General features: G+C 40.2%; 3 protein-coding genes across 6 annotated transcripts; all 3 read right to left on the bottom strand.

Moving 5' to 3' along the window:
- Position 1: 1 nt before the first annotated feature.
- morf4l1 (mortality factor 4 like 1) lies at positions 2 to 5,245 on the bottom strand. Of its 2 annotated transcripts, XM_071536289.1 has the most exons (12): positions 5,129 to 5,245; positions 4,316 to 4,362; positions 4,149 to 4,216; positions 3,965 to 4,051; positions 3,388 to 3,465; positions 3,200 to 3,225; positions 2,790 to 2,881; positions 2,160 to 2,261; positions 1,919 to 2,007; positions 1,507 to 1,679; positions 574 to 658; positions 2 to 480 (listed from the first exon to the last, which is right to left on the bottom strand). In XM_071536289.1, exons 1-12 carry the CDS (start codon positions 5,166 to 5,168, stop codon positions 396 to 398), a joined length of 972 nt encoding a protein of 323 aa, XP_071392390.1. In that variant the 5' UTR covers positions 5,169 to 5,245; the 3' UTR covers positions 2 to 395. The 2 variants fall into 2 exon arrangements, with proteins under 2 accessions (XP_071392390.1, XP_071392391.1); XM_071536290.1 differs by lacking the exon at positions 4,316 to 4,362 and having other exon boundaries at positions 3 to 480; positions 5,129 to 5,244.
- A 2,795-nt stretch (positions 5,246 to 8,040) lies between these two features.
- On the bottom strand, positions 8,041 to 18,095 carry pias1b (protein inhibitor of activated STAT, 1b). 3 transcript variants are annotated; one of them, XM_071536253.1, is made up of 15 exons: positions 18,057 to 18,080; positions 15,913 to 16,345; positions 15,446 to 15,530; positions 15,139 to 15,186; positions 14,371 to 14,461; positions 14,123 to 14,257; positions 13,872 to 13,977; positions 13,393 to 13,466; positions 12,758 to 12,918; positions 10,930 to 11,063; positions 10,669 to 10,846; positions 10,446 to 10,585; positions 10,272 to 10,309; positions 10,207 to 10,209; positions 8,041 to 10,159 (listed from the first exon to the last, which is right to left on the bottom strand). In XM_071536253.1, the coding sequence occupies exons 1-15, from the start codon at positions 18,078 to 18,080 to the stop codon at positions 9,815 to 9,817; spliced, it is 1,995 nt and encodes a 664-aa protein (XP_071392354.1). In that variant the 3' UTR covers positions 8,041 to 9,814. The 3 variants fall into 3 exon arrangements, with proteins under 3 accessions (XP_071392354.1, XP_071392355.1, XP_071392353.1); XM_071536254.1 differs by lacking the exon at positions 10,207 to 10,209 and having other exon boundaries at positions 18,057 to 18,095; XM_071536252.1 differs by lacking the exon at positions 10,207 to 10,209 and having other exon boundaries at positions 8,041 to 10,163; positions 10,273 to 10,309.
- Positions 18,096 to 19,179: 1,084 nt separating this feature from the next.
- On the bottom strand, positions 19,180 to 26,582 carry skor1b (SKI family transcriptional corepressor 1b). Its single transcript, XM_071536298.1, has 7 exons — positions 24,858 to 26,582; positions 24,319 to 24,412; positions 24,129 to 24,233; positions 23,952 to 24,011; positions 22,975 to 23,049; positions 20,267 to 20,341; positions 19,180 to 19,277 (listed from the first exon to the last, which is right to left on the bottom strand). The coding sequence occupies exons 1-7, from the start codon at positions 26,580 to 26,582 to the stop codon at positions 19,180 to 19,182; spliced, it is 2,232 nt and encodes a 743-aa protein (XP_071392399.1).
- Positions 26,583 to 27,834: the final 1,252 nt, after the last annotated feature.

Genomic DNA, 27,834 nt, shown 5'->3' with positions numbered 1-27,834 from the left:
AAAAACTTTTATTAGAAAATGACAACAGCCAACAAGACAAATTTAGCCAGCATTTGAACCAAAAAGGAAAAAAACAAACATGATGAAATTCCTTTTCAAAAGATCTTGGTAAACACCAGACAAAACAAATATCATAGAAACTAAAAAGTGGTACTCAAGAACATACCAATACAGGAACAGCGTTCTCAGCAGCTTTCCACATGAAAGTAAATGATTTTGTCCAGGGATTAGTGTGACATCTTGGACTGATTCTTATAAACACTCCTCAGTAATCGTCAGAGACCTCCCACAATCTGTTCTCCAAAGGCTTTTTGTGAAATCACATCCTTTCAATGGGTAAGAACATCATCTCCAAACTTCAACGGACAATGCCTCAATTCCTAATAAAATAAACCTTAAACTGCCTTGCGGTGGTACTCTGGAGGGGCGACTTCGTAGTCACTTGCATTGAAAAGTGATGCAGAGTTCTTTACAAGGTACCTGGAACGGAGCAAAAATAATGAATTTCACACTGTTACAAATGAATCAAGAGCAGCCTTATTGACACAGCTTTGTGAAGCCTCAAGTACTCACTTGAGGAAGTCTTGTAGATAGCTGAGCAGCAGTGCAAGGCTCTTCTCATCCAGGGGAGTGTAAGCCAGCATGGCTCCAATTCTCACTGGCAAAACCAAAGACAGGGGAATATAAAACATTACATTACCTCTTACCAAAGATGGAGAGCAACCGCAGATTAGACTAGCACCGCACTCTTTAAATATGTTCCCTGGATTGACTTCTAATGTCTGTGTGCAGTTCTAGTTGCCATGGCTTAAAACGACTTCATCCATAACTCTGGGAACAAAGCATAAATATGGATATATCTGTTATTTCTGAATAGGTAACATTCTTATCTTTCATTCCCACCAATTCATGCAAGTACAAGACAACCATATACTAGGGGGTTAGGAAAGTGTTATGAGTGCTTCAATTCTACAAAGATGAGTTCATCATTTTACATTTGTAAAACATTGTAACTGTCAAATTGTACTCATTGAAGCCAGAATGAATTTCAAAATATTATCGAAGAATTTTGAGGGTTTTTCATCTGGGCAATCAAAACAGGAGTTTAGAAACATTTTGCCTGTCGAAAAAGGCAATTATTTCCAAATGCAATGCTTCACACTGCCAGTCTAAAAATGTGGCAGTTTCTGTGAAAAGTTTCCAAAAAGCTTGGACACAAATATCCTGATTTTCTTTTCCCTAAGATAAAGACGTTACATATGGGGTGCATGTCTTCTTCTAAAACCTATCCACTGCAATGTGTGATAGGGACACTGTCAAAAACGATGTCAAGCTATGAAACCAGAATCTTTTTACACTGAATTTCTGCACATGGTTTCATTTATAGACACCTCATTTTGCTAACACTTTTTGGCTCTTCTTGATGATTACAGCCCTGCTACATTGAAGTTGCCCGTCTCTGTAATAACTAATACAGCAGAGTGATTATTGTGTAGATGTTTGTACCGAAGAGTCTGAGTAGGTGAGGAGCCCCATAGATCTGAGACATAGACGTATCTGGGTGGTTGGCCAGGATGTCTGCATACTGCGGCCTCTCAAATTTGTAGAGAAGTTGTGTCCCCAGCATGACATTGAAATATTCCCGGATGCCAGCAACCACCTCATTCACAGCAAATTCCCTGGAGAGGAGACAAACAATGAAGTCTCCATGACAGACAGTGCTAGATCATGGATGAAACAGACCTTATTTACAGGACGCATGACAGCAAATAGACAGAGGATATTGCAAAATAGTGGCCTGTATGATCTATAACAGGCTAGTAAGTATGGAAAAACATATCTAGGGGAGGATGACAAGTAACTCTTACAAGGGGAGAATTTGTTCTTTTACAACAAAATGTATTCATGTGTATTTTACTTGCTGTCAGAGTTTCCTCTTGATTTTTTGTAGCTTGCATAATCTTCAAGGACTGCATCAACGTTCTTTTTGGCAGGCAGGTGGAAAAGCTGAAGATTAAAATACATAAATAAAATAACAAGCAAACAGAAAAAAACATTAGAAACTTTATAGTGTAAAAGCATGTAACAGTATTATTGATATTATACAGCAAAAAGACACAATTCTGTGAAATGACTATACAAACTCTCTGGTCACTAACCTGCTTTTGCCGTGTAATTAGGTCCCAGTCATCCACAAGCCATGGTTTCAACTCTTCTGGGATTTTTACTTTAACCTCCACTCGGTTAATGAAGGTCTCCTCCTAAACACACAGGAATAAACGATGAGAGGCCGTCCTTTACAGTAACGTTTGAACAGTAACAGTTATTGTAAGAACGACTGAAGCAATGGTAAGACACAAGCAAATGTTAAAAAAAAAAAAAAAATGTAAAAAAAATCCCTTTATTTTTTAATATGTTATTCTTCCACAATCTAACGATCAATAATAATCAGGCCATTTCATTCCAATACTTAGAAATCGTCCAGTTTATGTGCCGATATGAATGCTGAATCTAAAATAAGTTATGTGGTCACAGGTGCGTGTTTATTCATTTTACAACGGCTTCGAGTGGGACTCATCCAATCAGAACTGAAGGCCACTTCCACCCCGTTCATAACAGTTTTTTCAATCTAGAACCAACATTAACCTAACATAACGACACAGTATTGAGCTGCTTACTCAATTACTTCCAGTGCCGCTCAATATTATTTGACCTTAACTGGCAAATCAAAGAACCACATACCCAAGAAAATCATGTGTAAAAATACTGAAGTGGATTTAGAAACGTACGCTTTCAACTGTCGGGTCGACACGCGCCCTCTTCTTGCGTGGAGGGTGGGCTGGGTCTCCCCCTGAACTCGTCCCCTCTCCCGCTCCTGGAGCTGGATGGACAGAGAGGAACAAAAGGCATCAAGATTACTGTGGCAGAACTTGTCACGACTACGGTTTTGTTACTTTTGATGAATCCTGATTATAATGACTTGCAGTTCCTAATGATAATTGGATCGCACTTGTGCACAAACCTGCTGAATGTGCGAGGAACTTTGAATTGAGGAAGTGCAGAAAAAGTTTTCCAACATACATTTAACATTTAGAGTATCAAGGTTTTGTGTTGACAGATTACACTGACATAGTAGAACCTATAAGTTCATGCAAACAGTGTCAAATATGCAAATACACATCATTCAAATCATACTTACTTTTCTGTTTGTTCTTTTTGGTTTTCCTAGAAAACACAAAAAATAATTTGGAGGCGTTTAAATTGCAGAAAACAAAAGCAAAGAAATTAGGGATGTAAAGAAATTTGGCATAGGACATCACAGAAAATTACAGGTATACCACAAAGGTCTTGGAAAAGGGAATGTACAGGAAAACAACTTGAACTCACACATCATTTTTCTGCGATGCAGCAGGTATCTTCTTATTTGGTGCAACACCCCTCATCCTTCCTTCTACATAATGGTCTCTGAACAAAAGTCGGCAGAAGAAAATACGTTTAATAACTTGGGTGATAATTTAAGAATGCATTCATTATTCATATAAAATACAGTCTGTTTTCAGGGATTTCCTGGCTTTTAGAGGCTTGAGGGCTAAAGTTGACAATGTTTCCTGCAGTGTGTGATGTCAGGTCAATGCTAGTTAATAAGTGACTTAAAGTTCACCCATCAGAATCGATACATAAAATAGTATTGGCCAAGCTCATGGGTGTATCTTTTTATTTCCAATATCAAGAATCTGTTATTAAGATTGACTTATGTATACTGTGTAATGAAGACTGTTTTTACATAGTTATACATTCTCACATTAAACCACATTTGCAAGTCATGAAAAACATTCATATTTAGCAAGATTTTAATTTCTAGGTGTGTGACTGTTGGACAAGCATGTACTTGTGCATTTTCATGTCTGGTTTCTTTACCTTCAAAGCAAAAACCTAACATCAACAAAAGAGAGAAGTGACTCACTGATTAGCCCTCTGAAGCTCTTTCTGTTTCTGCAGGTTACTGTCCACATACTTAAGCACTCGGCTTTCAGGAACCCATTCGTCCCAACTGGAAAATATAAAACATCAAGGCATGAGTCAAGCACTTGTGTAATCTTTACTGCACAAATCTAAAACATGTGATATTTTTTTAACCAAAAACTTACTTCTTATTCCACCCACTATAATGAATGAAGTATTTGATTTGCTTGTCCTTGATGTTTATTTTAACACACTGAAAAAGAGAGATATGATCAATTGTTAAAACACATTTATAGATGAGGACCACATGATCAGGAGAGACAGACACTAACTAGACAGCCTAGTGGCCTACCTTAGCTTCGTAGAGTAATGGCCCATGAAAACACAGCACTCTTTCACCTGAACAGAGTGTCAGTCAATTAAAAGGTCAGCATGAGAGCAGTCTAAGTACAGAAAAATTTAATTGTGCAAACACGTAAACTACTTGCACATAGATAAGATGAAAGCTCTCGCCTAGGTTTCCCAATACATAAAGTGAATAAGCCATAAAAACAATTTACACCTATATAACACCTTTTATTAAATTCACGAATATTGCGTACATTAGAAACTATCATTGATCTCTCTCGGACGTTCAAGTACAGCAATTAAACTCAGATTTATGAATGGCTTGGCAAAGGAAGCTCGCTTAAACACACAGGCCACTGCCCACTACTTGCAAAACATAACAAACAAACCTGATATAAAAACATTAGGCAAAGATCTGGCCACACAGCAGGCTGGCTGGGACCCTGAGATCATAAGCTAACTATAAACTAGCACAGATAGGTGATCAGTAAGGAGCTAACGTTGTGTGAATGAATTAACTTCAGCACAAGCTAGCTAACGTTTTCAGTTGCTGCAACGACAGTAATCAAATTCAAAGCATTTACTTTGTGGGTATGGCACTGTTACACTGTGTTAATGACAGAATCAAACTGAAAATGAAACGAATGAAATTGCATCTGTTTTTATTAAGAGCAACTACGCTGAAAGCTAACGTTAGCTACTGAACGGCGGGAGGGTGTTTGCATTGATTCAGCTAGCTAACCTGAATGACTTGCCAATGGTTCTTGCGTTGGCCTTCGCCAGAGATATATCAGAAGTTAAATAGACAGTTCGTTACCTTCTTGAAATTTAGGTTTAGGGTCCTGTTTCGGCGCCATTCACAGATTAAACGAGCAAAATATCTGAAAAATCAAATGCAGGCATCGCCAGCTCCCATTCCAGTCAGAAACGGCGCCGCACTTTAACGTCACGTCCACCGCTGACGTATTAGTAGTGCGACCAAGGAGGATGCTGTTGGTTCTTTTCTTTTTTTAACAGTGGTTGGTTCTAAAGTAAAGGGTTTAAAATTAGTTACAATGTTACCCTATTACTTTGTGTGACGTGAAAAAATAACTGTTTTCTTGGACCTCTTTACCATTCTGTGTAAAAGTGCTAAGTTTCAGTCTACATTTTCTGATGTAATGTTTAAACGCTGGCATGATTTAGGGAAGCCCTACCTTTCCTACAACCAGGATGAAGGAGGTGGAAATGTGCTTCACACTAGTTTAATACATCCATGGCTTCACACTGCACTGCAGAACGTCCCACAAGAGTTCAGCAATGTTTACATCTGGTGATTGGGGCGGCTTGGGGAGTGTATGGGGGCGTGATCATCTTTCATGTGGGACAAGTGTTTGCACCACAAGGTGCCCCTGGTCCTGGAAAATAACCTCATATTCCTTGGCACGACCATGCAGAGCAACCATCAGACCTAATGACTCCCACAGCACTGCCCATACCTTACAGATCCAACACAATGTTTCACAATTGACAACAGACATTGTGTGTTGAAGGCATCCTTTGGCTTCCTCCAAATGTAAACCCCTCTAGATGTAGGAAAAAGGGTGAAAGACAACTCATCAGACCGTATTACTTTTTTCCATTGCTCAGGGCTCCAGGTTTTGTGCTTCTTACACCAAGTTATGTGTTTGTGCATTGGCCTCAGATATAAGGGGTTTGCAAATGTCAGCCCTACCATGAATACTAGCTTTGTGAAGCGCACAATGAACAGTTTTATTCAGACTGTCACAGAGGTGTTGATTTAACAGTGCTATTTTTTTTGAGGCCATAGTTTTGTGGTGTTTTGCAACTATCCTATTAAAGTGACAATCATTTTAAAGGTTTTTCAGCTCTTATCACCAATTGATATAACACAATAGCAATTCAACCCATATCCATTTTATAAAATCTTTTACATTTGCTGTTCTAAACCCACAATGTTGGGTAGGACTTTCCCAGGAAAAATCCTGTGATGCAGAGGAAGTGATGTGTTTGAAGTTTCTGGCAGCAACAACAGCGGTTTGAACTAAGTTGACACGATAGTCACCATGGCTGAACAAACAAAGAAAAGAGCGACACCTAGGCCTACAAAAGCTCAAACTTCATCAACAGAAAATCCAGGGAAAAAGACGTCACAGCACTGGCCACACTGTTTGATCGCCAAATGATCTCTGGGTCACCTGGCAATCAAGTGCAGTGAAAAAACACCACAGCAAAGACCGCTTAGCACCAAAAGATGGAGACAAAATAAAACAGCAAGGTTTCTTTCCACATAAAATATTTCTGCAGTTTTTTCTGACCAATGCACTTACAGTTTGGGAACAAACTATTTGGCCTCTTTGGAACTCTGTTAGCTCATTCATGTTACTTTTAAAACTCTAAATGTGATCATCAGACCTTGTGAGGGGACACTGAAGATATTTTTGACTCCATTGTTTTTACTACACCAGTCTTTTACTTTATACAGTTTAAGTTCCCAGTGCAATCTCTAAGTAGCCCAATTTGTCAGGAAAACCTTGGACCTGGTGGTTTTAGGGAGGATGAGCACATTCATCTTCCCCATTCCTTTTGTAGAGAAAAACAATTGGAGATGCCAAAGGTATGATGGTTTCTATGACCAAACCAGGTTTCAGCATATTCATGCAAAAGCTGAAGCTCACAAGATTCCTGATATAGACCAGACCTGGCTCAGACAGTGATTCTACATGATTTTTGGGTGATGTTGTAAACTGTCTTAAGTACCAGATGGGTGGGAGTTATTGTGTCTGTCACATTGCAATACTTTAAATTGATATTCAAAAAGTTGCCTTTGATTTTTAAGCTTTCTGTTGCTCATTCTATAGCCCTGTGTGACAAACACTGCCAATTTAGCACTCCCAACCAGATGTAACCAAGTGCTAATCTGTTTTATTTGACCTATTTTGGTACATACTAAGATAGACTGGTAGTGTTTCCTTTCAGGAGGCAGGAATGGTGTGCAGGAACTTACAAAAGTCTTCTCTGCCTTCGTTGACCATCTGGCCAAAAGGTTATGTACCCTTTCCTGTTCATCTGCAGACAGTCCACATCTGGAAGGTCCATGACAAGCTCATCACTCTCCTGAAGCGCTCCATCTTTAACAGCAACTGGGCCGACCTTCCTGATGGTTAGCTGTTATGGCCCAGTGGAGAGAGCAGTAACAGGTCAGCAGCAAAGGGACTCGAGATTTTCACTCTGATCAGTATTCTGCCCTCTATGGACCTTACTAGTGTAACCTAACCAGTTTCCCTGAGGCTTAGCTAAAACACAGTTGATTGTTCTTTAAACCAGAAGGAGCCTTGGCCCAAATCACTGTTTAGGGAAACTTACCAGATGGCAATATGTCGGCCTCAAGGTCCCCGTCTGGCCTGCAGTTAAGGACACAGAGATCCTTCATCAATCCTCAAAGTCAGCATCCCACACCTGTTTAGCCACAACAGTATCTGGCGGCCAAAAGCTATTTGAGACCTGTGGCTTGGAGACGAGTACAGCCTAGTGATGTTAATTAATAAAATATGCAGAGTATGAGATATTGCATTATTTGCAGTCACCACAATTCATTCATTCATTGTGCTAGAAATCAACATCAAACATTTCCTTGTTTAAAAGGTGGGATGAAGTTCAGGATTTTCTTTTATAAAATAAAAACATATCTTACAACATACTGTAAAAGAAAAACACATAGGTAGCTGATTCAGGACTATTCTTAGACCAACTACAAAGATACACTTTCTTATATCTGTTTAATTCATACAAATATCAAACAGCACAGTAGACCTTGTAGCGGGTCAAAATGATCAAAGCCTCTATTGTGTTATTGACATCATTTGATAGTAAAACGGACAGAGAAAACAGAACAGAAAATGTTACAATGCATGTCAAGCAACAATGACATCTTTAAATAGCATTAATTATATAATTACAAAAGAAATATCACATACAATGACAGCAATGTATATCCACGAATCAAACAAATGCAGAAAATATATATGATAATAAATAATCCTAATTGTAAGCACAAGTCAAGAAAAAAAAAAAAGGGGGTCGGGCCAAAATAACTTCAATCGTTTTAACTCTTGGGCCAGAATGCATTGTGATATACTAAAGAACTAAGCTATCACAGTTATCTTATAGGTTTTCTTTAGGCTGTTGCAAAGACACTGAACAAAGTAGGCTATGCCTCCTATGGCCTCACGCAGGAGAAGCATAACTAAGTCAAACAAGTGAACTTTCAGGTGATTCGCAGAGACCGCAACAGCAGGCATGCAAAGCTGAAAACTATGCCTTAAGTGTTTACTATAACTGTGAACCTTTCACTGGTCAAAACAGCCTTTATGTAAAAAGCAAGTGCCTGAACTCAAACATTATCATGTAATATCATTTATCAACCTGCACTCAGAACAAACCTTACGCCTTTCAAATAAAGAATTACTGTGAGTTGACCAGAAACTAGCCTTGTTTGGAGCAGATGTCCGAGGTTCCCCACCTTCTCACTGCAGTCTCCTAAAGTGTAACACACATTATAAGACAGCTGTATTTGAGAAAAATAAATTACATAATATTCCTAATCTTAGATTTGTATAATGGTCCAAATAGGTAATTTGATGACAGAAGGTTGCTTGCTAGACCAATGCCATTCATTCCCACATTGAAAATGCCTGGTCCTACAATACTGACTAATTTCCAATTTATACGTATATTAAGTAGACTATGAACAGCCTTGATATCTGACTTGACTGAAAGACGCACGGGTGAATTCAGCTGGAAAAAAGTGCAGTTATGACAACAGAAGGATCTAGCATTTGCTTTTGCATTTCTAGTGGCAACAGCTCCTAGGGGCATAGGGAATGCTTTTTAAACAGCATACATCCAACATAACTTACATCATAAATAATTCCTTAAAAATAATAAAATGACCACAGCATGAATGTCTGAAAGAAAAACCTAGTGATGGCAAAAACAATGGCCAGATCTTTCTGCTGTCAAAACATTTTTGACAGAAATTATGCCATTTAGAAAATAAAGAAAGTTACACATTCTCCTGTTTTGCCGCGACTTGCCACTTGCACATCTATAACAATGCCCATTTTCTTTATATTCTAAACATCATGTTCCATAAGGTGTCACCTCATAGGGTTCTGTGCACTTAACATTATATAGAGATAATGCCACTGACATGGAATATCGAAACAAAACCGTAAAAACCAAGTACAAAAGGTACAATATAATCAAAGGACCACATGAAGAGGTGTGAAAAAGTCTTCAGTATTCACAGAAAAATATCAACTGAAGTAACTCACTGGACAAGAAGCGTCCTAAGTTTATATACATATGATAAGTAAAATTGAAAATAGATTTTCCTCTCTGTACATAGCACTGTATTCTTTCATCTTCCTCTTCTTTATTTACAAAGAGCTCCTGTTCTCCAGTTCTCCCTTGAGTTGTTTCTGTTCAGTTCTGTGTGGATCTAGTCAAGAGAGATAACGTCAGATATGGAGCCATAAATGGCCGCTGCCGCCGCCGCTTCCGCCGAGGACCTCGACAACCCTGAGATGGAGTGGCTGTCCCTGTCTCTGTCCCGCTCTCTGTCCTTGTCGCGGTCCCGCAGACTGCTGGAAGACACCAAGCTACTGGTGCTGCCACTGTTGCTGCCCCCGTTGGTGGCCGCCAGCGTGCTGCTCCCAGGGGTGCCCGGCTGCTCTAGGAACATCTGAGAGGAGCCGTAGGGCAGGAAACGGTTGAGGAGCAGGTCGTGGTCCTCTGAGGCCGAGGCAGACGCTGCTGCTGCGGCAGCCATCACCATGTTGTAATGCTGACAGGACAGAAAGAGTGAAGATTACACAACAGTGGGAAATGAACAGGCTGCAGTATGATGCTGCCCACTGGCACTGCATTGAAGCTCAAATGTCTGTGAGTAAATGTACCTGATTGTCGCCTTGGAGGAAGGAGAAGAAATTTAGATCTGTAAGAAAATGAAGAAGGTTCAGCCCATTTACTTGTCAAAAAGAGTTCCCTTTATTCTGTGTATATACTATCCATATTTACATGTTAATTAACATGCAACAAACATCTGTGTTTAAGGCAAGTGACGGCCCTACCTGGCAGGTCACTAGGTGTGTGGTAATAGTGGCGGTAGTCCTGGATAAGAGGTGGAGGAGGGGGAATGTAGCTCGTCTCCACAGGAGGCATGCTGGGAGCTCTGGTCACAGGTGAAGCCTGGCTGTGCAGGTTCAATACTCTGAGTAGAGAGAATGCCACATCAGTATAGTAACAGACAGAGTGAGGGGATAAAGCGGGAGGATCTGTGGTTCGCAGACTTACCCCTTGCTTGGAGGTGGAGAGACGGGTGACAGTGAGGGACAGGCCCTCTTAGGAGGGGGCTCATCATCTAGCTCATCCTCTGAGGAGCTTTCCAGTGTCAGGTCAATAACATCCACTTTCCTGCTGTTGTCATTAGATGAGCTGTGCTTCTGCTCTGGCATTTCTGTCCGACACGAATCTACAAAGAAAGAGTTAACTCACCCTGTGTTCGTTGATCACAAAAAACTAGAATCATATTTGAGAGATCTGCTAGCTACGTACCAGAGTCTACGCCATTGTACGAAGCAGACACCTCCTGCACCTCTTTCTTTGACCTCATGGGGGACCAGTTTCCATCTTCTTTGAACTGGATTTCATCACAGTCAGAACAGCTATTCAAGATTTCCATGAACAACCTGTGAAGACAGCAAGATATTGCAACTAAACTTGGCAAATAAGCAATATGGCAAATCACAACTACAAGTGCTTTATTGATCATTTGTATTATATACCTGAAAAGCCATTTCATATCTGCTAAAGATAGATCTAGGCAATATGACTTAAAAATGATATCATGATATTTATGGACCAAACATTGATATACAATGTGTCATCACACATGGATCACATTTTCTCTTCCTTAATTACACTTTCCAGCAATGTTCCTCATTTTTATATCCGTCTTTATTTACTGAAATCAGACTTCAGAATAAGGCATACAAAATACAAATAATCTCAAATGAATACAAAGAGTCAATAATTGACTGAACAACTAATATAAATCAAAGATTAAATAAGATTATGAAGCTATAGCCAATATATTGACTGATTATTAGCCATAGTATCTAGTCAGCACACTGCTTAAGGAGGTACTTGCAAAAGAGTTTTTCTTTAACATAAACATGACACTTTAAAGGGTTGAAAGTCATATATTAAAAAAAAAGCAAAAAAAAACAAAAAAACAAATCCAACCACTCATACCATGGGCCCTATTTAAACGATCCATGGCGCATGGTCTACAGCGCATGGCGCAAGTGCACAGAGACAGAGAGAGAGAGAGAGAGAGAGAGAGAGAGAGAGAGAGAGAGAGGAGAGAGAGAGAGAGAGAGAGAGAGAGAGAGAGAGAGAGAGAGAGAGAGAGAGAGAGAGAGAGAGATCTTACTATCTGAATAATGCGCCCATTAAATAGCAGGAAAATACTGCGGCAGACTTTAGACCAGGTTTTTGTTGGTCAATGGCGCAATCGCTTTCCGCTGCCTCAAGATAGCAATGCGCCAACACTGCACCTGACCACACCTCATTTTAAGGCCAACACACCCACGGGCGCAAAGATGGGCGCAAGTACATTTGCTGTTTAAGGTAGAAATGCTGGGCATGAGAATGACAACTGTGTCGGTCGGAAACTAGCAATGACACTTGCGCTGCGCTTTGTGCCGGGTGTAAGATAGAGCCCCATGTGTCTGTTATGTCTTCCCACGTACTACTTCTCCTTTCACATGGTATGCAAAGAAAGACCAAAACTACCAGAGTAATTTGTTTTGCAGGGTGTTGCTTTTGCATGGGAAAAGGGTGTGCTACCCCATGGAGTTTGGTACACTCCTAAATACAGCAACACACTTTTGCTTGGAATGGTGCAAGAGGTTTGTAGTATCGCCACTTCTCTCTGGCAAACTTTGCAAATAACTGCAGTTTGTTTGTTGTGACATTCTGAAACCAAACCATCTCCATACAACAGAGGCAGTATAACATTTCTTGGGGACTAAATCCTTGCTGGCATCTAAAATCATTTGAACTCTTCTTCCCCCCCCCCCCCCCCCCCCCCATCTTTCTCCATTTTTACATACGCACACACACACACACACACACACACACACACAAGACCTGCACCAGCCACAAGTGGGCAGGGTCAAAGTTAAAGGGGAATAAATTGAGATTTTGGGGAGAAACGTTTGCCGAATTATGTTCCCTTAAACTGGTGAAAGATAAACTGAAAATAAGAATATTTTCAATATCACCACAATGAATTTCTCATATTGTTCATGAAACAACATCTACATATTGGAGAACTTTCTATATTGCCCAGAATTAGCTGGAACAGTGTTTTTCTCACCCGTCAATAATGAGGTGCTCGTAAGGCGCCTTCTTGTCACACACTGGACACACCCAGGTTGGCTTCTTCTCATTCATTTGGATGTAAAGCGTAGCATCGAAGCACTGAAGGTGTGAGCACGTCAACGCTCGGCAAGGGATTGTTAGCCTCATCTTCCCAAGCTGAAAAAAACAAGAGGCACTCAAAATAAACCCCACAGTACTGCATGAAATACCATTCAAATTTCTGTAATGATTGGATGGTGTAGGACAAAGCAACAGTGTTCTACAATATATGGACTGTGCTTCTGAAGTAGACTGAAAGCAAAAGCCCCATCACCACTGTGTGACTTTTCTGAAAAAACAGCTGGGTGTTGAGACATGAACTTTGTTTTGATTTATATATCTGTCTACATCTATAATTTATCTGTTGTGGGTTCCCAGAACCTAACTTGCATTGACCTTGGGCTGAATTTGTTCTGTCACAAGGCCGAATAACAACTTAGGGTCTGTGATTGCAACCTTAAAAAAAAAATACAACACACACATATTTTTGTTTCTGTTACAGACACTCTGCAGGCTACTGAGTATATATGACATGTCCGTAGCTAGAATAACATCAGCTTCCATCTAAATTCAGTAGTGTAGAGTATTTACAGGACATAGAAGAGAGACTCGTAGACTGGTGGTGGCGATCTCACTCTCCGGATCAGCTGTTAACTTCTCTTTGACTGTGAGAAGGGATATAAGCAAAAAGGAAGTATTAAATACACAACTTTTCTTTGTTCAGTGTGTGCAATGAGTGTTTACATATTTAACAGGGCCGGTGGATAAATACATTAGCTCCCCCAGAATTAGCAAACTGCAAATTTTCATCTATAATCCTTTGGATTGGATTGTATACAGGGAACATGATTCAGAGAAAAACACAATGAGATGAATCCACAATGCCATATACAATAAACAGCACAGTATATACAGTGGGGGAAATGTGAAGTGTGTATGCATGAGTGGTAAAAGAAAACTGCAGTGGAACAAGAAAAAATTGATGGGCTGTTCTTTTCCACTCCCTACTCAGTTTAGGGCAGAGTGACAATGCTAGCCCCATGTTTTTACAAAATCAAGTGGCCACTTACTCAGCGCTCTGGAGTGGTCAGGATTTCTAATTCCTTTGGCCCGTAGTCTTTGCAACAACACTGTAGAGGACTGCTGTCTTACCAAATACACAGCCATGGAAAAACTCTGACAAAAGACATAAAAATGAGTAAATAAGGTCATGCCCAAGTGACTAATATTCTCCTCAGGCTTCACAGGAACATCAGTTTGGACATGCTATGACACTTGTTTCAAAAAAGCTTTGTCAATACTGTAATCTGAATCTCTTTACCCTCCCAATTTCTGAAGTCCATGACACCACAATTGTGTTGGGGACCGTGGTGGACAATCGAACAAGAGAGGTTATATTGATGGGGCGACTCGGCCTTTTTGGTTCAACTCCATTTTTGGTTGGAGGAAGATATCCCTGCAGGGAAAAACACATCATACATCAGTGCCTTTGATTCTCAGTAACTGTTGGTGCAATACACTGCAAATATTACAGGACAGATAGACTAACGGTGCACTGTCAAAACTCACCGGGAGATTGCAGGGCTTGCCATTCACCTTCACACACAGATTGGGGGGGAAATGATCCTCCTGGGGACAGCTTGTCTCTGATAGACAAAATCTGGAAAAGAAGAAAAGTAATTAAATGGGAGATCAATTCAAATGAGCCACGGATGTCAAAAGCAATTTTTTCCTCATAGTAAATCACTCTCACAATAACGTTGGTTTGCTTTCTTATTTTACCATTTCAGTTGAGTAAAGCCAATACCATCTCTGATATACAATATCTACCAAAATTACTCGGACACTTTGGACACTTTGTTAGCAGGCATTTTCTTCCATACAGTAAATTTATCATTCTGCAACCAAGAATTGTCAATAGATGCTTGGTATCTTATGTTCTTCCACTCAAGTGTCAATCCAGTCTCAAACCATTAAGATCCTTTTCGATATTATCATTTTTGATATTATTTTTCACCCACAAATTTAATAATAAACTCTGTTATGAAAAAACTGTCAGAATAATCCATGTTGATTTTAACCCTATGGTGCTCTTTGATAACATCACTGATGGTGACCGTAAGCAAAGTAAAAAAGTGTGATATATTTTTAGACTAATGGAAAAATGAAATTACCAGAAATGCAAGACTTTCGATATGAACATTTATAGCTTCTTCAAGACTGTGAGACAAGTTGAATGTGTAAATACAGATCCACTACTCTTTCTACTCTTTCCTGCACCTCTTCACTAAAATAAAAAAGAAAACATTATTGTGCATAAAAATATGTTGGACTTACCTTAACTGGACTTGAACTGCAAAGTCACATTTGGTCCCAGATATGTCCCTATAGGATTAAAATAGAAGTTAGGTGAAGCTGGTCATATTCTGTTCGAGTTCATGAGCAGTGTAACTCGATACTTAGTAACAACTTAGAGGAATCAGATTTAACATGATGTGATAGAAACAAAACACATCAGCTTTTCAATTCATGTAATGAGTTAATAAGTTACAGTTACTTATTTACAATACTTTAACAATATTATTGCCCTTTCCCTCCCATCTGTTCGACAGGACAACATGCACAGTAGAGCCTCCTCACTTACATGGAGCTGCTGATCTGCTGAACTTGTTGTGGTGTTAATGCGAAGGCATAACACGTTTCCTGGAACCGTTGACTGTTGTCTGAGGCTATGTGCAATGACACAAAGAAAAATAAAATAGAGAGCGAGCATTACTGAGAGACGCTGGCAATTTCAAGAGAAACTTAAAGATTTTACTGCTAGACCTAATGTATGTCAAACTATATCTGTAACAATAAACTATATCAAACTTTTAAGGGACAGGTATTTGAAGAGGCTTTAGCTCTACACCAGTCAGATTGCTCTGTGAACTATAACCTTAGTCAGGTACTGTGATGATGTTGTTTCAAAGCTTAATCATTAGCGCTGACCAGGACCATGCATGGTTTTGACAAGACACAGTCCAGATGTCTGTAGTTACAATGCTCAGCAGGTGGGTACATGAAGTGTTACTGCTAAACAGACAGCTGAGAAGGAAGTGGTGGTCTCACCCAGGCTGGTCGGCTTGATGAGCTCATCCAGCATATCATAGAACGGCAATCTCTGAAGCTTGACATCAGGGTGAACAGGGTGCAGGGCGGAGGGGAGGTGAGGCAGACTCAGCTCATGCTTAGGTCCAAGTAAAGAAACAGGCAGCAGGGGCGAGGGGGAACCGTGGCTGTCGAATCCCAGCTGGGCAAGGCCAGCGGGCAGGCTGGAGGCGGAATGGACGCTGGGCAAGGCTAGGTCCACTGGTGACACCATTTTGGTGGGGAAGCGCCGTCTGTAGAGCTCTTTGATCTTCATTTGCACTGCGGGACTGCAACCAGCCTTCAGTAGGTGGAGGGCTTTGGTCAAAAGTTCGTGTTTCCGCCCGTGCTTATTCCGTCCTGCATACCCCAATAACACTTGGAGCTCAGAAACTCGAAGGCTCATTACCATTTGCTGAAAAATGAAAAGGGAAAAATGGCTTATTACACAGTACCCTGTAAAAGCATATTTTCTTTAGCCGATGTAAAAGAACAGGTTTTTGACATACCTCATTTTGACTTCAAGCTTTATGGTTTTGGTCATAAATATTTATTTTATTTATCATAGAAATCATTTACTGGCTTGCAAATTTGGCTACAACTGTGTGACAGACTCCTGTGCCACCCATGAAACTTACTAACATTTTTTGTTTTGGAGTAGAAAGATAAACATTATTTTGTTGGCTACCTTTTCTTGCAGCAATAGTATCACAATCAAGACTCTGACAACAAGAGCTTAACTGCACAGTGACTTTGTGATTTAGATACATAAGAAGAAGAGACCACACATTGATGTTTTAGGTACTCTGTCTACTTTTTCAATACTGGAAATCATACAGCTGGTTGGGTGGCCCATTGTAAGCACTGTATCACTACACACTGCAAGTGGAAATATAATAATCCCATGTCCCTATCCATGAGTAAGTGTGGTTCTTGGTAGAGTTTTGCACCATGAAAAAAACAACAACAACAAAAAAACTCACCACATCAAAACTGTGCACACACTAAAGGAGCTCTGATGTTGGCACTGAAAAACAAAACCTGCTTTCAGGAAATCAATTTGCTTATTCTTTTGGTTACCTGCTTTGATTATTGGTCAAGCTCATCTATGCTAAGTGATTTGACAAGAGACATGGAACTACAATAGGTGATTTTTTCAGTAACACAATAGATATTCTGATGGCACCAGCGATATTTGCATCGAAACTCTTTAATATACAAAGAGTTAGTAGGCTACATGTTGTACATGTCGATTGCCTTTGATACTGTAAAACTGACTATAAATCTGGACTGCATCCTCAAATACTGTAACTGCAATGTGTACCAGTGATACAGCTAATATTATGTGCTATGATAAAGGAGCGTCAGCAGAGCAGTTCATGAGATAAAAATGAAATATTCTCTCAAACGTATAACCTGGGACCTGCAAATTATTTAGAAAGGACTGCACATTTGTTTGAAAACCAACATTAAGATGACAGAAGGGAAGAGCGAGACTGAATGAATTAGCTAGCTAACAGCGCCTTAACTTCTCTCTAAACTGCAGGATGCTGCTGTATTCAGACAACAACAAGACCACAACACATCGTTCATATTATTCCAAACATGTCAACATTGATCGTCTCGGATTACATGATTAATCAGATTGTATATGCAGAGACTAAATTCCGTGGACTATGTCTAGTCAGCTAATAACGGTTGCTAAACTGCGTTTCACTTCCAGGGAATAGACAGAGCCCATTTTTTAGCATACATGGCGGTGCGGCTAGCAAACTATTAATAAAGTCAGCTGGCTAACATTGCACTGAACTAGGGTTCGAAATGTTTGCACAAACGTGGCGTTCATCCTACTTAAAGCAGTAGCTGGCCTTATCTGCAGGTGAGCAACATAGCTGAAACACTGACTAACGGAACATCGGCAACAATAACAAAGCTAATGCTAGCGAGCTAGCCAGCTAGCTAACAGTTGGTCTGGTCTCCACTTCACTGCCGTTTTCTTGCCATGTGCTTTATAGTAACACTTCTCAGTTCACTATGGTCAAGTAACCGTGTTTCTATGATTCGCAATTCAAACTGTTGTGTATGAAACATTTATTTGTCAAATATATTGTTGGGGTTCGCTTTACCTTCAGTTCCGCACTCTCCGCCATCTTGTTACACTGGATGCGCAGGCGCAATAGCCATCCTCAAGGGACAGCTAGAGGACCAATTTGGCTGTCGCCTACTCGTAGCCGACACTAGATGGCGGTGTCGCAACACAAATAGAGCGCTGGATACAGAAGGTAGGCTACTTTACAGAAATAGAACATCTAGGGTATATCTGGGTATATCTGATCCGTTATTATTAATATCAACGTTTAACATTGCCCTAACTTTGAAATCCAATTTCATTTGTTTGAGGGATTTTGCCTAGCCTCAATAGGCCCAATAACAAACCCTGGCTGGTTGTAGGCTATGTTATCTTACAGATAAATTGTTCAGAGGAGGCAAAAAAGAACATAAGGTGAAGATGGAAGAGTACATTGACTAAAGCAGGCTACACACTTTAAGGAAGATTCCATATTTCTTTTAATAAAATGATTTATTCATTAGCGGTCAAAACAAATATTACATTAACAAATAGCCTACTCTTAATAGGATATGTAGCTACTTACAAGTTAGCGGATGTAATTTAGCCTACTACTGTGTTTGCAAAGTCTTTAAAACAAATAGTTTGATGCACGGTGTGATACAAATAAACATATTGTATTTCAATGCACAGGCCTATATGGTAATTTCCATCACTCATTTAAAGTGCATAACATCAAAAAAATATGTAAGCTAATTGCCTATAGATGAACACAGCAAAAGTAATAGGCTAATTCACAATACTGAGGACTAAAGAGCAATGAATTGGCTAGTTGCAGCTGCTACTGACAACAGAATATAGGCCTACCGAAATAACAACCTCTAACTACAGATACATACATTGTCATTGCACTTTGCCACTAAATAAATATCAATGGTATCATTTCAGTAAAACAAATTTCACCGTATGCAAGAAGGTTATATAAATGATACACTGAGAGTGAAGATACACATTTCAATATATTACAATTAATTACAAGAGGGCCAGTGACACAGGCTACTTTCAAGCTTGGTTCCTCAAAATGTCTCTGTTTTTTCTTTGTTTTTGTTTTTTTTCGGCCATTCGACAGAGGCTGTAGTCCTGTCCTTTGTTCCTCCTTCATAAATATGTAGTAATTTGATTTACGGCGGTAGGAGAGGAGATTTGAAGGAACAGGTCCCGGTGCAGTGGCGCGGAGTTAACATCTTACACGAGAAATGGTGTAATGCGTCGTGAGCTTCTAGGAAGAAAGAGATAAAACAATGAATAGTGTGTGTGTGTGTGTGTGTGTGTGTGTGTGTGTGTGTGTGTGTGTGTGTGTCTGTCTGTGTAAAAGGTGTGTGGGTGTGTGGGGGGGGGGGGGTTAAAGGTGAATGACGTGGCTAAGTGGAACACATTGTAGGCTAGATATTTGCATCGTTCATGCTTCAGTAAAAAAATGCAACATGATGCCCTCAGTTTACCACTGCCGGGATATTTCTGTCTATATCTCAGGTTGGGGTTGAATAACAATTGCTCTGATAAGGATCAATTGATTCAAGGCCAGTGTTCAAAAACTGTCATGAAACAAGATCGGCGCTGCAGGCTACATGAGAATCGGGCAAATGGATGGTGTTCAATGTCAAGACACTGTCCCGGTCCTGACACACCCCGAAAAGGTCCAGAAATCTAGTCTAGTCTACATATCAACCTGGGCATTTTCGTTTCACGATAGCCTGTAACAACGAGCTTTTCTTTCTTTCGTCCAAGTCGCTGCATAAAGATACAAAGGATAACCAAGACAAAAATGAATTTAAGATGCATACTGAGCACTGATAGTCCATTTCATTCAGGCAAAAAAAAGCCCGTAATTTAGGCCTAATGGATCTAGTTGGAATTAGTTCATTTTATTATTTCCTCTATATGACCTAGCTTGTAAATAGCTGTAGACATACTGTATGTCTATAATAAACACGTGTAGCCTAAATTGATAACTTGACCAAAGAAAAAAAATAATCTGGTTCAATACGAAGAGTTTCCAATACCAATACAAGTGACTTGAGCTCCTATATCAAAGCAGTGTAAATGATACAAATAAACCAGACAAGTCCATGACATGAGCACAGACTATTTTGAGCATAGTCTATCATCAATCAAGTCGGCAAATACTCCATCTCTGTGTTGGCAGAAATTGGAGCGCATTGTGCATCACAGCGCTCGTCGCCGCTTCCTCTGCTTTATTTTTCTCACCTCTGACGATATGGAGCTGCTGAACCATCTCCTCCCTGTAGGAAAGTTCCCTTTTCATTTGATCTTGGAAATTATCTGGGGAAACAAATGCATATACATTTCAATCTGTGGTGGTTCATCAAAAGCACCACCAATTACCAATATGAACAAAAATCAATTATACGTTCAGAAAAGTGACATTTTTTTTCTTTAAAACACCTCATCCACATGAAACTTGCATCAGAATGATGATACTTACTACAGTATGAATTTATGTTACAAAGATTGTCAGCCAAAAATGTGGGCAAAGTCCGTTCTGCAAATAAAAAGTGGGCAAACTTTACATTCCTGCTTTTGGTCAACAAACTTAGGCCTATATTGAGATCTATTTGAAGTCTATTTGTGTGTGTGTATGTGTGTGTGTGTGTGTGTGTGTGTGTGTGTGTGTGTGTGTGTGTGTGTGTGTGTGTGTGTGTGAGTGTGTGTATGTGTGTGCCCCCCAAGTGCCCCTATGCATTGAACTAGCCAGGCCGATCCGCAGATGTACCCGCCTCTAGAGGGCGCTGTTTTAAAGCTAGAGCGACAAACCAGGTAGGAGTCCAGGAACAAATTCCCGATGGTGCCATATTATCTTACTGGGAAATGGTGTAGAGACAGTTTAAACTATTGTTTTGTTTTATTAATTAAAATTAGAATATATTATTAAAATTAGAATATATCTCTCTATGTAGATATGCTACAGGTTGCTTCATTTAAAACTTATTTCCACTGTTGATTTACAGAGGGCAGAGGATAGGATTAATCAGTGATCAAAATTGCAAGGTATGAAATAGTTTTAAATTATAGAAATAAAACGACAATAAAAAAATATTTTAATTCTGTCTTGTTTGCTGACAAAGCTGAGACGGCATATCTCCACACATTGCAATGGCATTTTAGATGCTGAATTATCCATTAGATTGATCAACCACAGAATGGAAAATGTGGAATCCAGCTTCTGATAAATATACAGATAAATTGTTGTGTTTTCCTGTCATGAGATAATGCATTCTTTCTTCCAAATGCCAATAACTCAAATACTATCAATAAATGCATTTAATAAATGCATGAAAGAATGCATTCTTGGGTTCAAGTACCTATTATGAAAGTCCACCATACACCAGTCTTATAAAGATGCATTGATGGGACCTGATATCAGGTTTGTGAGCAAGAAAGAATTGTAACAAATGTGATGGGACATTATCCTAAACAATTGAGTATGAATTTCATGCTAATGTGGCCATTTAACCTAAAATAAATAAAAGATATCAGTACTTTTAAAACCTAGAATTCTGTTACTTCGATAGGCTACATTTCTAGGATGTCTTTTTCATTTTGATAGACCGGGGTGTGTTGCAAGTGAGACAACAATAGGTTCTACTGGAGATTTCTTGCAGGTAAAATATCAACCATCCAAAAGGACAAAAACCTAGAGGTGCCCCATTATCCAATCACAGAAAGGCATAGGTGTATATATGGTGCTGATGTTCATTTGTACCTTGACCCCGATGAAGACCAGATCTGCTCGATGCGTTGGTCGTGTTTTTAATGATGTAGCCATTTTAATAAAGGGTTTTTAATTACTTTTGTACCAGCAGACAGAGCGCCTTGGTGTTTTTCCACTTGATTGGAGATCTAGCCTTTTACACTATTGGATAGTGATATTTTACCAGCAAGAAATCTCCAACAGGACGTATTGTTCATAAGGTATAGGCTACCTGCTCCATTGAGCACCTGTCCAGCCTTCATATATATATAGTGTAGATTCAAGCAGCACTTCTCTGTTTTTATGTGACATTTTGAAATGACTTTGTAGCACAACAGAATGTGTGAAAAGTTAAGGGGCTTAGTACTTTTTTGAGCAACTATATTTGGGATAGAAGTATGCAGTGGTTTTCCTTTTAGAATAATGCAACAGACAGAATGTAAATGATCTTTTGTCCTGATATTCACTGGATGCAGCATCATTCAGTCAGATTCTATATGGCCAGCTGTGCCTCTTTTGGGCATTTCATAGTCAAAAATACATATGTGGTATCATATGGGCTATGTGTATATATATCCAGACATAATAAAAGTATGTATTGCAGATGGATTTTTTTTTAACTTTTACATTATGTTGCAACAAAACATACAAATCAACTTAACTCCAATACTGACAATTCTATTTAATCAAACTGCCATTCTTTTCTACCGTTACATAGCAACCTTCAACATTTTGAAGATAAAAAATTCCTTCAGATTCCCCTTTTTGAAAATGTTTCAACATTTCTATAATCAACTTCCAGATACATTTAAAAGCTATAAAACAGCCTAGTCTCAAAATATCAATGTTTCTGTAAATGAAATTGAGACTGAAAAATGTTTTCTGCTGCAGAAAACCCTTTTATATTTATAGGACAGAGGGTTGAAATCAAAATCCTCTCAAAAACACCTCAAAACAAATTTAAAAGGAGTTTTTGAAAACACCTCTTCCCAGTGGAGCATGTCCCAGAACCACTTAGCATTTATGGGAGAATGGTGCCCTCTTCCAGGCTTGTGTCCCTGAGAGAGTACAGGCCATGTTGAGGTAGACTTGGTCGTGTCATAAAGTAAGGTTCAGGTTTCCGCATAAGTGACACACATGATATAAGAGGATGCTTGTGATAAAAGTCAAATAATGACAAAACAGTGTTACAGAAAAAGCCTACCTTTCAAATTTTGAAATTCACGTTCCAACTTTTTCCTCAGTTCAACTTGCTCCATTAGTTGTTTCTGTAGTTCCTCTATGGAGCAGACAAACAACAGAGGATATCTGAGGTGAAAATAATTACACTGTGTCTTCTTAAAATAGCAGGTGACTTATTATACCAAGGCAATTTTCCCTACATCATAGGAATCAGGACACCATTATTATTTTGTCTGAAAATCCAGACCGTCCTGGGCCTGCTGCCCTATTTCTTCCCTAGTGGTTTTTAGGCCTAATCTCAAAGACTTGTATATCTGCCTCAAGTCAGACCTGCAGTAAAAACGGGAACATCCTGCACCTCTTTAACGCATCGCTTCATTTAGTTTCTATAGCCTCGTGTAGTTAAATGGTTTCACCTTTTGCAAGTGACACTTGAAAATGGGCCTATGCAGAAATACAGACAAGCAATATCGCAATGTGTTTTTAGGGACGGGGTGGGGGGGGGGTTGCGGAGTTGAGCGACTGGACTTTTCTGACATAGGCCTAATTAAAATGTAATGGGCTTGTAAAATTAGAATAGCCGAGCAAAGTATGCTCACGATATTGATTATAGCAGACCTATTATCAGTACTTTAAAATCATTTGGTGTCATCACCAAGCTGTCATTGTAACTCGATACAATAAGTCAAATTTAAATTATAGAATCATATTCTATTGTCCTAAAAAATAATAATCATTAACGACTTTTAATAATGGAATTTAAGGCCAATATGTATTATTAACAACAACAACAATAATAATAATAATAATAATAATAATAATCATAATCATAATACTCATAATAATCATAATCATCATACTAAGAAGAAGAAGAAGAATTATATAATTTGCCTAATGTTATAATGTTATACCATTAGCATAAACCTCCTTGCGGGTCGGCTGTTGACTGTCAATCATTTTTTCTTACAACGTTGCTCTAACATTAAGTTACCGTCTTACCTTTTGCCAGGGTTTCTATGTCTTTTTGTATTGCTGGAGCTCTGGCTGTCGCCTCCTCGCCTGAATACACAGAAAACACATTATATTCCACTGCCTGCAAAAAGTAGACCGTCTACTAAAACAGTGACTGAATGATTATAATTTTTAAAAGTATTTGCTGACCTCGATGTAACTTACCCTCGTCCGGCTCTCGCTGGTTATCATCGCTGCTTTGTTCATTAAAAGATTTGGTTTCAATCTCTTCCACAGTGGAAGACGGCTCCTCTTTACTTGCACTTTCATCTTAAAACAAAAATAAATCGATGTAATTTTCCCTTTTCGAATTGTTACAGACAGAGAATATAATAAGAGCAGCAAAATCTCTAACCATTTGATGTGAGCAGTCCAGTCTGGTAATTTGCAGGTCTGAACTGATACGGACTGCTCCTCTGTGGCAGCTCGCTCCTCTCCGGTGTGTAAACCTAAAAGAATTAATTATTAAGTCGTTGAGCTCTCAAAATTAGAAGAGGTGTGATGAAATAATAGTAATAATAATAATAATAATAATAATAATAATAATTAGGCTATAATAATAATAAAAGTCTATATAGGTGTATGATGTGTTTTTTTCTATCGGACTGATTGTTTTTTCCTCTTTTCTTTTTTTTTTAAATCATAAATTATGTGTGTATGATGTGTTGTGTTTTCTTTTTTTTTTAATTGTATGTCCAAGACAAATTTCCCAGCAAGGACAACAAAGTTTATCTTATCTTATCTTATCTTATCTTATGTCTGTGCTGAAAATATACATAGACCAAGGAAACAAACCCACTTGCAGAAAACTTTTGTGCAATTAAACCAATGCTTTAATGTCAGTCTACCTCAGTTATGGCGGGTCAAATCTGTATAAAATCTGTAATCACTCACTTCGGTAAAAGACGCTGCTATATGGGTCTCTGGTAGCTGCTTGCTTTGTAGTTCTCTTTCTGAAGACAGGGCCACATGTAGGCTCATTTTCTGGGAGTCAACCAGACCGGCTTCCTGCATAGTCTTGGAATCTGCATCGTTTGGTGAAACACTGTGCGCCATGCCCGGAGGAGTCCGGGGGCACACCGAGGACAGAGGCCGCGTCTCCTCATCCTCCGGCGTCTTGCTTGTCTCCACATCCACGTCTGGTTCGCCCTCACTGTCCACGCACGGGGACATGGACCGGTAGCTGGAGCTCTCACTTAAGAAATCGGGCGATAAGTAGCCGGTGCGACACCCGTTATACGCGCTCCTGTTGCCGTACAGCTTGGCAATACAGTCGGCGTCTTTAATAACAGGCCTGAATGCAGATACGTAGCTGATTTTCCGGGGTGCAAGGGTCATCGCCTCCATCGGCCTCGCCTCGTCCCCGGACTTGTCCTCATCGTTACGCGTGGACTGGGTGCTGGAGCAGCGCTCGTTATCAACCATGCTGTCTTTTGAGGTGTTGGTGCTCCTGTCGCTGTGTTCAGATATGTCCATGTCGTTCTGTCTAGGGGGGCACAGCAGCTCTGAAGGGGGTTTGTGCTGGGACGGGGGGTACGGCGGCATGGGCAGGCCGCCCGCCGTGGGCCAGAACATGGGGAAGGAGTGGTAGGCGCTGTCCTTGGTACCGGGCCAGAGGACACCTGGCAGGCCCGGTTTGCTCTGCTCTCCCATCATACCGTCTTCCTTCTTCTGGCACAGGCCGAAGGCTGGGAATCCGTATGGATGCGGGAAGAGCGGCGGTGGGATCTTTTGCAGCATCCCAAAGCCCTTACTGGGTACTGGGATGACCGGGTAGCTGCGCGTACTCGTTATATTCATGCCTCCCCGGTTATCCTCGCAGCGCAGGATTTTTGCAGGGATGTCGGGTGAGTCTCGGGGAAGGTTGGGTCCCTGTGATTTTAACGAAGAGCTGGACTCTGACCCGCTCACTGGCAGCGTCCTCTTGCGACTGCCCCCATTGAACATGGCCTTCACATCTTCCCAGGCGTGCGCTATGTCATCCGCTGAGTTTTTATCTGTTAATTTGAGATGCCGCCTCCAGGAATTAAAATTAGCTGCATCTGGCTGTGTGTACTTCGACTCCGGCGTGCGATGCGAATGAAATATGAATTTATTAGGAGAAAAATACATGTTACAGTAGGAGCACTTGATGCACTTGGCCCTGGAGCTGTTGTATCTGGCCGGGATGAAGCTGCCTCGACTCCCCCAGGCGCATTCGTGGGACACATCGAAGGCAAAATTTTCTGGAAGTTTTGGGGGTGAATGAGCTCCAAGAAATGATTTGCAAAGTCTCTCGGCCTCCCGTTTAGTTATCATCCCACAGCGCCTGGAGGAAATTGGCATCGCCCCGGCTCGCCGCAGGATCTCCAGCTGAACAGGAGTGCACTGGACGCAGGTGATCCCGAGCGCCACGCGCCGGTTGTGTATCTCGTTGTAGCTGTAATTCTTCAACAGGGTATTGGAAATCTGTGCAAGGCAAAGTCTCTCCTGGCCATCTATTACCAAAGACACGATGGGTATTCCGTACAGCACCGTCTCGCTGACTTGGTTGGGCTTCAGGTTGGTGCTGGGGTAGGAAAGTTCCTGTTTGGAGCTTGGCGAGGAGCTGGAGTCTCGCCCCGCAGGTGTGGATTCCATCCTTGGAGGCCTGGGTGCTGCAAAGACAGCGTTTCAAATTAACAAGTGAGTTTTTTTTTCTTCAAAGTATTAATAGCCTCAAGTAGACTAATAGGCCTTTAATGAAGCCTACTGTAGCTCAGTTCAGTCCGCCAGGCTATTTCAAAGTAGTTCACTCTGCTATTTAAAGCACAGCTCTAGAAACAGATAGGAGGGGATGATACCATATTTGAACAAAGTTGTCTACATGTCGATTTTAATAGAAACGACTGTTTCTTGGAGACTCGGTATATGATTCTTGAGGATGAAGAAAAGCTGACCTTCACTGGTGCTTAACTATGGCACGAAGTGGAGCAATGTCCGAGAGGTTATAGCATGATGTTGGAGGGTAAAAATATATATTCCATGCATTAACTAGACTAATAACAATAATAAGACTAATTGTATTTAACCCCCAGCTTCAGCTTTTTCACTGTTAATAAGACACCGGTTGTATATAGGTTACAGAGTGTTCCAAATAGGTTATACATTTGCAAATGTTATTTTAATAGCATGGACGTCAGAGGATTGTAGTGGACGTATATGCAAGTCTTCACACTTAATGAAAATGCAGGCTATAACATAGACTGTAACATATTGCCGTAATCAGTTTCAAAAACTCACCTCTAATGATCGCAAAGTCTTCCCTCCGTTCTGAAATGAGAAAATTGTGATCAAGTCTATACGGCGAAGCTAAACGGAGTCCAGCCTGGGAAAAAGATGTAAAGGTGTTTGCTTTATAAGCCCGACGCAGCGGCTGTCCGGTGCCTCCTCCCTCTTGGTGAATGTCCTTCTCTCTTTGCTTTGCTCTGCTCTCTCTCTCCCTCTCTCTCTGTGTGTGTGCGCCTGGTTTGTGGTGCGCCAGAGTGTCCACATGGCAGTCTGTAGTACAACCCCCTCTACGACACCGACAGCAATCAAGTGACAGCAAAACTTATGGCAAGGCACTCCCACTCACACAGGCAGTCTGCATTAACTATGGATTCGTGACCATTGAAGATTGTCTCGTTTTTGTTTTCGGGTGTTTTGCTTGCTCTTGGTTTTCATAAGTCATAGGAACGAGGAGAATAAAATAGGAAAGTATTAAATAATAAACAGCAATATTCAACATTTTATTTCATTTTAATGTATAGCTCGACATTTAAACAAATTCGATATAAATAGCCTATGTTTAAATAAAACATTCCAATCAATCTTTCATTAATCTGTAGCCTATTGTGTCGGTCATAATGCA

The sequence above is a fragment of the Centroberyx affinis genome, unplaced genomic scaffold (assembly GCF_046629955.1).
Source record: "Centroberyx affinis isolate AG114_WGS23_722 - 3 ecotype Tasmania unplaced genomic scaffold, CSIRO-AGI_Caff_v1 ptg002853l_1, whole genome shotgun sequence".
In the NCBI taxonomy this organism is placed as follows: Eukaryota; Metazoa; Chordata; class Actinopteri; order Beryciformes; family Berycidae; genus Centroberyx; species Centroberyx affinis.
Note: the sequence above shows the minus strand (reverse complement) of the source record. Positions and strands in the feature narration are given on the sequence as shown.